This window comes from Perca fluviatilis, chromosome 4, assembly GCF_010015445.1.
Source record: "Perca fluviatilis chromosome 4, GENO_Pfluv_1.0, whole genome shotgun sequence".
Lineage (NCBI taxonomy): Eukaryota > Metazoa > Chordata > Actinopteri > Perciformes > Percidae > Perca > Perca fluviatilis.
In genome coordinates this window covers 29,628,259-29,638,103 of record NC_053115.1, presented here as the reverse complement: position 1 = coordinate 29,638,103, position 9,845 = coordinate 29,628,259, and the positions used below count along the sequence as shown (strand labels likewise).

Genomic DNA, 9,845 nt, shown 5'->3' with positions numbered 1-9,845 from the left:
TTCATCGTGTTGTTTCATTAAACCTTTTGCTTAACTTTCAATTCGACCCCAGCCTCTCCTTCGTCCTCAGAAATCAAAGAACACGTCTTTTAGATAATTCTTACACTACACCACTGCTAATAGAGGATCTAACTCAACCAAGCGACAACTTTCAGGCCTGAAAAGTAAAGCCAGTTGAACCTTAAACCTGCATTCTATTCTAATTCTAATCTCATTTCCAGCAGGGGGCGACTCCACTGGTTGCAAAAAGAAGCCAGCTTGTATAGTATACCCATTACTTCTCACTTCATTAATTACCTCAATAAACATTTTCCTAATGAGTTTATGGCCTCAATCACTACCTTCAAGTCTTCTTCAATACAGCATGATGTTCATTTCGTAAATCATTGTCTCATTTATGTATTAACACTAGAGATAAGGCATGGGATGCTTAAGGGGCGTGGCTACACAATATCCTGTCAATTGACCTGATCCTGTCACTGTGTGTTTTCACTTCAAAGTTAATTGGAACATTTTGGTCGCCCAAAAATGTCTTGTCCAAATTTCGGTAACATCTTGCCTACCAAACGTAGCTAGCTAGCGCTAGCGTAATTTAGGGGAACATCTTCAGATTTTTAACCAGCTTTGTGTACTGCCATATACAGATGAACAGCATGAGGTCCCTGTTTACCCACTGGCAAAACTCTGCAGGATTGTGGCCAGTTAGCTCAGTTGTTGGAGTGGGCACACATGTACAGAGTTTTAATCCTTGATGCAGAAGGTCCAGGGTTCAAGTCTGACCTGTGATGTTTTTTTTTTGCATGTCTTTCCCCTTTCATATATCAGCTGTCCTATCAAATAAAGGCAGGAATGCCCCCCCCACCCAAAAAAAAATAAATCTGAATGACTTGCATCAGCTAGTTGTAAATAAGCATTTAGCTTAGCACAGCGCCAGTGAAACCATAGACACTGGCTTAGCTGCATCATCTTCCCCAGCTCTGCCCTTTTGTCCAAATATGGTCACTTCTGGCTCCAAAATACCAAGATGGCGACAGCCAAAATGCCAACTCACATGGCTTCCAAACGGCAGTCCACAAACCAACGGGTGACGTCACTGATGCCACGTCCGATATTTTTTTTACAGTCTATGATGTGAACATTGCTAAATTTGAAATACTATAGTTTCACATTGCCAGACCTATCTCCACAGCGCTGTGTCATCAGTGGATCTATTCTGAGATAGGGGCAGGGGGGAAAAAAAAAAACTCTGGCTTTTTGTGATTCTATACGTCCTGGCCGATGCTGAGTCCTGAATGCAGCAAGGGTGCCCTTGCAAGATAGCGAGAGACATGCGCTGGATAAGGTTGCTTAGCCAAACCAAGAATTATGTAACTTGCTTTTTTAGACCTCAAGAATTCAAGAAACCTCAAGAAAATTAAGAATTAACTTATTTTTTTTTTTAAACAAATAACTTTACAGGGCAGTTTAAACTTCAACACTACTTTATTGATATATTGGGAAAACAACACACATACAAGACATTCACATAGTGTAGTCCCATCAGCAACAGCTCCCATTCACTCCGAATGTTGCATTGAAATGCTGATATTGCATATAGATGTTCGCAAATGTGGCCTGCACTCCAGTACAGTGTTCACCTTCTGATTAAAAAAAAAAAGAAAGGTACAGTTCAACCTTTACTGATTGAGTAGTTCAGACAACATTGGGCCCCCTTTCCTCTCAAACAACCATCAAATGCTGCCGATTGTTTCTTTCTTTATTAAATCTTTTTTTTTTTTTTTTAAAGTCAACTTTCCAAAGGTCCAGCACAGCATTTTAACATTTCACACATAATAAAAACAAAATATTTCAACAATATAGCTGTGGAAAAGACCCGAGCCCAGTGTCGGCGTACTTTTGATTGTATCGACAGTCTTCAGACAAGCATTTCAGAGAAGTGTTCCTACGTGCAGATCAGAGGCTGCTGGGTCAAACACCTTCCCGGGCTCGTCCAAAAGATTAAAGGTCAGACACAGTGAAGCCTGTAGACTGAAGAATGTTGCTCATCCCTCTTTTCAAAACCCTGAAACATGTATTTTTCTCAACGCACACATTTCAACAGTACTTCAATATCTTTGCAAAAAAAAAAAAAAAAAAGACAAAAAATAAAATAAAATCAGCACTTTGATTCAAAAACATTTCACTAAATATGCGTAGTTCGGAGAGAATGAAGAAAAGAAAGAGGACAACCTCAGTCTGAATTGTAAACGGACACAAAATATTCATGAAGTCGTCCACCACGTGCTGAATGGTATCCCAGTCCATATCATCTGCCTGGATCCAGGTGGTCACTTCCAGAACTACAAATCCCACTCCAAGTCAGATGAAGAACTTTGTGTGAAGCATTTCTGTGACTCTGCATTTTTCTGGTAATTCTGGGTTGCCACAGTATTGTAGTACTAATGACTTTTTTTTTGGTGCTGAATGTAGTGTATTTGCATCAAAGTCTAGATCTCTGCATGGTGACCAGACTCTAATGTTCGAGACCGAGAAAGGCGTCAGAAGGCACTGTGGAGTTTGACTGGTAGACAGAGATCAGCCTCTCTCTGCTGGCTCAGGGCGGGGCAATTCCATCGTCATCGTCAATCATCATCTTCACCGTCCTCTTCTTCCTGCTCTTCACTCAGCCTTGTCTTTCCTCTTGGCTGTGAACGGGACTTTGCTGGCGACGGTCGAGCCCACTGAGGAGACGCCGCCAGCCACGGCAGACACCCCGCCCTTCACCAGCCCCACCCCCATCGAGGGCACTGTGGTCACGGCTGACTTGGTGATCTCCAGGCTCTTGCCGCCCACCCAGGCCACCCCACCCACCGCCGCGCCCACCACTCCCTTGGTGACGTTGAAGAGGCCACCGGTCACCCGCCACATCATGCCAGGGGGCGCCACCACATGGTCCTTACCAGAATCTGAAAACAAATCAAAACATACATGAAGCATCAATATCCAGTTTTCTACTACCATGGACTCCTGCCGTGTAAAAAAAAAAAAAGACATGTACTGTAACTGTTTATAGAGAACCATGTTGCTTTGTTTGTCCAACTATCTAACTACTGCATATAATGATAGATTAGTAGACTTTCTGGTTCCTGTGGGCATATAGAGTTACAGTGGGCAGGAAAATAAAAAATAAATAAATATAAAAAATACCATCAAAGCCAATGCTGTATTCTTCTTGTATACTCTAATGGAGCCCATTTGAAAAGGTTAAGACGCTTTTCTATATCTTTTTTGTGGTCCACAAATCCCATGAAAAGACCCAATTCAACAATGTGTTAATTCGTCTCTCAATACTTTCTAACTTCTCTACTGACTGTCACTGTCACTCAGCCCAAAGGCCACTGGTTCCTACTAAATATGTAAGCCTTTAAAAACTGATCACAAATTGATGAGAAGGAGGAAAAGATAAAATATCAATAAGCTTTCCACTGCATTTGTGATATTTGAGAGTTTGATTAAGACAGATTGTCTGCCTGTCTGGGATGCCGAGATGTCTGCTGGTTCTGAGGACAGTGACGTCAATCCAAGCCGGTGTGGATTGAACATTAGTAAGTCTTGTGTTGCAGATGTTCCACATCTGGTGTAAACTCAGGGTAAGGCTTTTGGAAATGGCATCCCACCCAACCCTACACCCAATGGTAACAAAGTGTCCCCCAGCTCACTGCTTATGTTGTGAGATCAAGGTGTGATGTGCTGAATTTAACAAGACTCTTGCAAGACACTGGCAGCTCCGTGAGGCTTTATTAGGCACAGCGGTGCTTGAGCTAAATGCTAATACCAGGATGCTAACATACTCACAATGACAGCACTAACCTGTTGATGTTCAGCCGGTATAATGTTTTCCCTGCTCAACCATCTTAGTATAATGTGTTAACATCTATTTATGTACAGCTGAAGTTTTTTAGCAGGTATTTGGACATAAACCAAAGTAATGGACATAAATATTTTACATGATGGCGATAGATGAAAAGTAAAAGTATAGTAAATGTTACATTTTTACACATTACAGGGGCAGCTGTGGCTAAGTGGTAGAGAGGCTGCCTGCCAATTGGAAGGTTGGTGGTTCGATCCCTGGCCCTGCACTTCCATGCCGAAGTGTCCTTGGGCAAGACACTGAACCCCGAGTTGCCCCCGATGCTGCGCCATCGGAGTGTAAATGTGTGCGAGTGTTTATCTGATGAGCAGGTGGCACCTTGTACGGCAGCCTCGGCCACAGTGTATGAATCTGGGTGAATGGTGAATGGTTCCTGTACTATGTTAAAGCGCTCTGAGTAGTCGTTAAGACTAGAAAAGCGCTATATAAAAACAGTCCATTTACATTGTTTGGAACCATATAAATTATATATTTACATATATTTCTTGTTTGCCGATCCATCTAGATCTTAATGGTGAAATACTTCACTGGATAAGTGAAAACTTTGACCTGCTGGTGACACTAGAGGGAAAGTCAGGCTATTGCCAAAGAATTAGGAAATATCCACTTGGAACCACATTTCAGACCAGACCAGCTGAGATGAGATTTTGATAATTGTGGTGTTACTGGTGTTATAATAGTGCCATGGTTTGATCTCTACAATTCACCTGGTAGGTAAACTGTCATCAGAACTGATACTGAAAACAGAATTATCCCTCATCTATTAACAACAGTGATGTTTACTGAGAGCAGCAGCAGGTGATTTAACTGGTGCAAAGTCTCTCAGCGTCTGGACGACAATAGCAGGTTGGAGCTTTTACACAAACAGACATACTCCCCTGACAAGCAAACAGTTTCTGAAATAGCAGCGGGCAACATGCAAGCATAGATTACACCATATTCCCTGGTGATGTCTTAGCGTTTAGCCACAGCCAGGGGAGCTTGCTGCTTACCCTCTGTAGGTTGGCTGTCGACATTTTCAGCTTCATCCGGGGCCACACTGGTCCCAGGCTGGGGCTCCACATTAACGCTGTTCACATTCTGGAAAACACAGGAAAACCTCAGACTCTTTACTCTAAATACACCTTCACCTTTAATATATATATATTTTTAATGGCATTCCTTTGCTATGCAACAGACAAAAATATAGTAGGATCCAAAACAGAAAATAAACAAGCAAAAAAAACAAATACAATACCAATGAAGGTAAAAGATTAAAAAACCCAAATTACAAAACATGAGACAAAAGCGAGTTGAAACAAGTGTGTCTTCAGCTGCTTTCTAAAAGCGTCAACAGAGACTGCAGAACGTAAGTTAATAGGAAGGGCGTTCCACAGAGTCGGAGTTACCACTTCAAAATGAATGGTCACCTTTAGTTTTCAAATGAGTGTGTGGGGCCACCAGTAATCCCTGGTTAGAAGACCTGAGGGACCAGTTAGTAGTGGATGGATGGAGTAGGTCAGAGATATAAAACAGGCGCCATGTCAGAACAATAACTTTTAAAATTGGATCCTGAACTTGATCGGAAGCCAATGTAACAAGGATAAAACAGGAGTGATGTGCGACATCCTGCTGGACCTGGTCAACAGCCTTTCATCAGAGCTCTGGACCAGTTGTAGACGTCCTGGGAAGACTTGTTGAGACAGGTGAAAACGGAGTTGCAGTAATCAAGCCGGGGATGATATAAAACCAATGGATGGTCATCTCACCTTCACGTTTCGAAACCACGGCCCTAAGTTTAGCAATGTTTCTCAGTTGAAAGAAACACGTGCGGGTTAGGGATTGGATACGTTGGTCAAGAAACATACTATGATCAAATATAACACCGTGATTTCGGAGTTTGGAATGCACAGCTGAAGAAAGGGACCCCCAAAAGCTGAATAACCTTCGAGGCTGTAGTATCCACAGCAACAATAAGGATTTCGGTCTTATCTTCATTAAGCTGCAAGAAATTGTACGCCATCCTTTCCTTAATGGAAGACAAACATTTTTAATGTTTTTATTTTTATTTATCTTTTTTATTACTACAGCACTCGTTTAATACAATAAGTTCAGCAGTACTGACACTTTGTTAGACTCTTCCGGATTAAAAGAAACAAAAATACAGCTGGATGTCGTCAGCATAGAATTGATAACGGATATCTCCAAATTGCCTAATTAAGTGGCCTAGGGGAAGCATATACAACGTAAATAAAAAAATCGCACCCAACACTAAGCCCTGAGGTACCCCACAAGAAAAGGGCAGCAGTTTCAGAGAAATAGGGACACAGAAAAACTTCTATCTGAAAGATAGGAGGAGAACCAGTCCAGGGCGCTCCCAGAGATACCAACCCAGTGCTTAAGTCTTTCAAGCGAGATGGCGTGATCCACTGTATCGAAAGCTGCGCTAAGGTCCAGCAGCACCAAAAAAGAACATTTACCCGGATCAAAAGACATCATTAAATCATTGGACACTCTAAGAAGAGCGGTTTCTGTAGAGTGTTTCTGACGGAAGCCAGATTGTAATTGGTCTAGAATGTTGTGTGTGGCCAAGACAGCAGAGAGCGGTTTGGCAACAACTGTTTCTAAAATTTTGGAAATAAAAAGGCATCTTGGAGATAGGCCTATAGTTTGCAGGAGTTGGTGGATTCAGATTGGTTTTCTTTAATACTGGCTGAACAACTGCATGTTTAAAATACAATGGGACACAACCAGTTTGCAGAGAGCGGTTGATTATAGTCATTCTGTGCATGTAAATTTATTCATTTCAACTGAATTACAGATCCAAAATCTCTGTCTAGCCGTCTGGAGTCAGAGTCGCATTTAAACATGTAATTATCTGGTTTGCTTATTATCACACTCTAAAGATGATGTTGAAATGTGGGACCTTTATATTTATTTCAACCTTATTTGATTTAAAATGTTGTGTAAATATTTACGTGTGGGTGCATTCTGTATTTTCTTAAATAATATTTACTTGATTTTTCTCTTCTTAAAATCACTGATGATGGAATGATTATTCAGTGTGGCATTTTGCTCATATTTTGTTTAATAAAATATAAATTAGAGAACGTAAAATAAAAAAGGTTTAACAGGTGGCAGCCACACTGAACATGAGCAGGAGATTCACCTGACTGGTGGCCAGGTCACCAGGTAACCCCTTTGACTTGTGACCCTTCAAAATAAGCCTCCCTCTTATTAAAAGTGAGAAACTGCAACTAAACTAGGACTCTTTGATTAGTAAATGACACATAGATGCCTTAAATCAGTATATAGGCTATTTAAAAATAGAAATACTATTTCCTATAATATCAGTCTTATGCAAACCATCACCCTTTTTCTTGTGATCCACAAAAAGGGGCCCAGATCCCAAAAGGTTGAGAACCAGCGCTGCGCTTTTTCTTATAAATGTTGCCACTGCTGGATCTGGAAGCCAAATCTAATGTAAAAAAAAATATCGGAGTTTTTTTTTTTTTTTTAATTAGGATTTGACTTTGAGTAACATTTGCAGGAAGCTGCGACGCTTAAGCGTAACGCTGTTGGATAGAAATATACACTTTTCAGAGGTGAAGAGGCGACATTTTCTGAAGGGGATACAATAATAAAATAAGCTCTTATCATATTCAAATCCCACATCATCACTCATGGAGCTTGCTGCTGAAAAAGACTACAGTTCGTTCGTCGTAGCCTATAGCTACTGCTTGCACGCTGTTAAAAAAAAACCAACACTCACACGCACTTTAACAACCATATTGCCACATATTTTAACATTAAAAGGATGCTGGTTAGTCCTTACCTTCACCATTGTTCGCAGCGCTTCTCCCACAGACACACCTGACAGAGAAACTTGGGACAGGAGCAGCTTCTGTTTCAGCCTTCCGAACAAAACTCTGCTTCAAATTAATGTATTTTCTCTCTCTCTCTGTGGGTGTGAAACCTGCTGCTCTGACTGTTTTTGGCCTCTTCTTCGCGTTGTTCACGCCTTTATCGCGTTAATCTGCTGCTTTCTAACTTCTCCTCACATACACAGTTAACAGGCTGAGCTACGCAGCTCTCTTTTCACCCTGCTGGTTCTGCCGACGTAAAAAAAAACACACACACACACACACACACACACAGACCACACACACACACACACACACACACACACACACACACACACACACACACACACACACACACACACAAAAAAAAAAAAAAAAAACACACACACACACACACACACACACACACACACAAAAACACACACACACACACACACAACGCACTAGACTTCCGTTAAGCCCCTTCAAATTAAAACACTTCTCAGTGATGAGGTGGACTTGTTTCGTGTGTGTGTCAGGGGGGGAGGAAGTATTCTGATACATACATTACTTAAGTACAAGTAGCAATACCACAGTATAGAAATACAATAAAAATAGAATAAAAATATTTCTAATAGCTATATATATTAGAAGTATGAATTTGTCTAAATTTAAGAACATTAATATAGCAGTAAAAAAATATTTGCTGTAAATGTGTACTGTAGGCTATGTGTAAACATAGTGGTTTAATGGTGTCCAGAGCAGAGACTTAGTCACACTCCCTTTGTGTGTGCTGTAATCCAAGCTTCTCTATTCTTTGTTTTGGTAGCCCCATAATTGTGGGGCTTGTAAAGGGCTACAACAAATACATTGGATGCAAGTGATACAAAATGCCTAGGAGTTGTTTGGTACTCTCTCTGTAATCGTTTTGAAGACAGTGTAATGGGAAGTGACAGATATTTGGTTAAAAAAGTTAGTAACAAGTAAAAAGGCTACCACAAGGTAGGCTACTGGGGAAAGTATCACCTCTGACAAAGAATCAATGGATAATATTTGTTGAAGAAATATTCTTAATGTAAAAACTGACACATAGCTTGAGACAACAAGAATATTTTGCCATTAAAGATCTAAGTGGGGAACTGTGGGGCAAACCAAACTTCCAAACAAATTTAGTGTGTTTAAGAACATGTCCTTATTTTTGTAATCCTATATCTAATAGCTAGTGTTTGATTCCACAGTTAAATATACCACTCTGAGTGTTTTTAATCATCTTTGTAGCTTACTTCAAGCTCATTTATATTGGGCCTTTATTGTGAAGACAGGAAGTCGTTTTTGGGCGGTTGGTGGTGATAAAGCGCCAGCTCCGGATCCAGCTCCGGGTCCTGCATCACAAGCAGCTGACTGTGTGTGTGTGTGTGTGTGTGTGTGTGTGTGTGTGTGTGTGTGTGTGTGTGTGTAGACCACCGTACTACTGCCTCTGTGTGGCATTACTGGGAATTTTCTGATATTTTATATATGATGTAGATTCACGCACGCACGCACGCACGCACACACACACACACACACACACACACACACACACACACACACACACACACACACACACACACACATCCAGGCCTGTATAAAGTCACATGTAGATTAAAGACATAAAGTTAAAGATAGTGTGTAGATAACAGTCAATGGTCAAGAGCTGCATGGTGATGTTGGCAGTAACTTTCACACACTCAGAGTAAAATAGAATAGAATGAACACGTCACCTGTACCACACAAATATCATGGACAGATTAACCTGTTAGGAAGCCCCACAGTAAAATATACTGTGAAGGCAGTCAAACATTTTTTTGTTGAAGTCAATTTATTAATTTATCAAAATCAGAGGGAAAAGGCATAGTGTGGAGAAAATAAGGCTAACTTAACAGTGGCAACAGCGCTGGAATAACGCAATTAAAGGGAGTCATTTACACTCAATCCAAAAAGGAGTAGGTAGGGCATATGTTAAACAGAAAGAGCAAGTTACAAAAAGAAGGCTGAGAATTGGACACAGCAACCTAAACAGCACACATACACACACACACACATAAGGAAGCATCCAACTGTAGATGGGCTTGTTA

At 40.9% G+C, this 9,845-nt stretch overlaps 1 protein-coding gene across 1 annotated transcript; it reads right to left on the bottom strand.

The window, feature by feature from the left end:
- Window positions 1-1,463: 1,463 nt before the first annotated feature.
- Window positions 1,464-8,005, bottom strand: zgc:153675 (uncharacterized protein LOC768179 homolog). The gene is made up of 3 exons (XM_039798903.1): window positions 7,725-8,005; window positions 4,903-4,990; window positions 1,464-2,945 (listed from the first exon to the last, which is right to left on the bottom strand). The coding sequence occupies exons 1-3, from the start codon at window positions 7,731-7,733 to the stop codon at window positions 2,659-2,661; spliced, it is 384 nt and encodes a 127-aa protein (XP_039654837.1). The 5' UTR covers window positions 7,734-8,005; the 3' UTR covers window positions 1,464-2,658.
- Window positions 8,006-9,845: the final 1,840 nt, after the last annotated feature.

Bases quoted from the DNA above. Each gene is read 5' to 3' on its own strand.
- zgc:153675 (XM_039798903.1), bottom strand. The intron at 2,946-4,902 runs GTAAGCAGCAAG...ATTTGTTTTCAG, and splicing joins CGACAGCCAACCTACAGAGG to ATTCTGGTAAGGACCATGTG.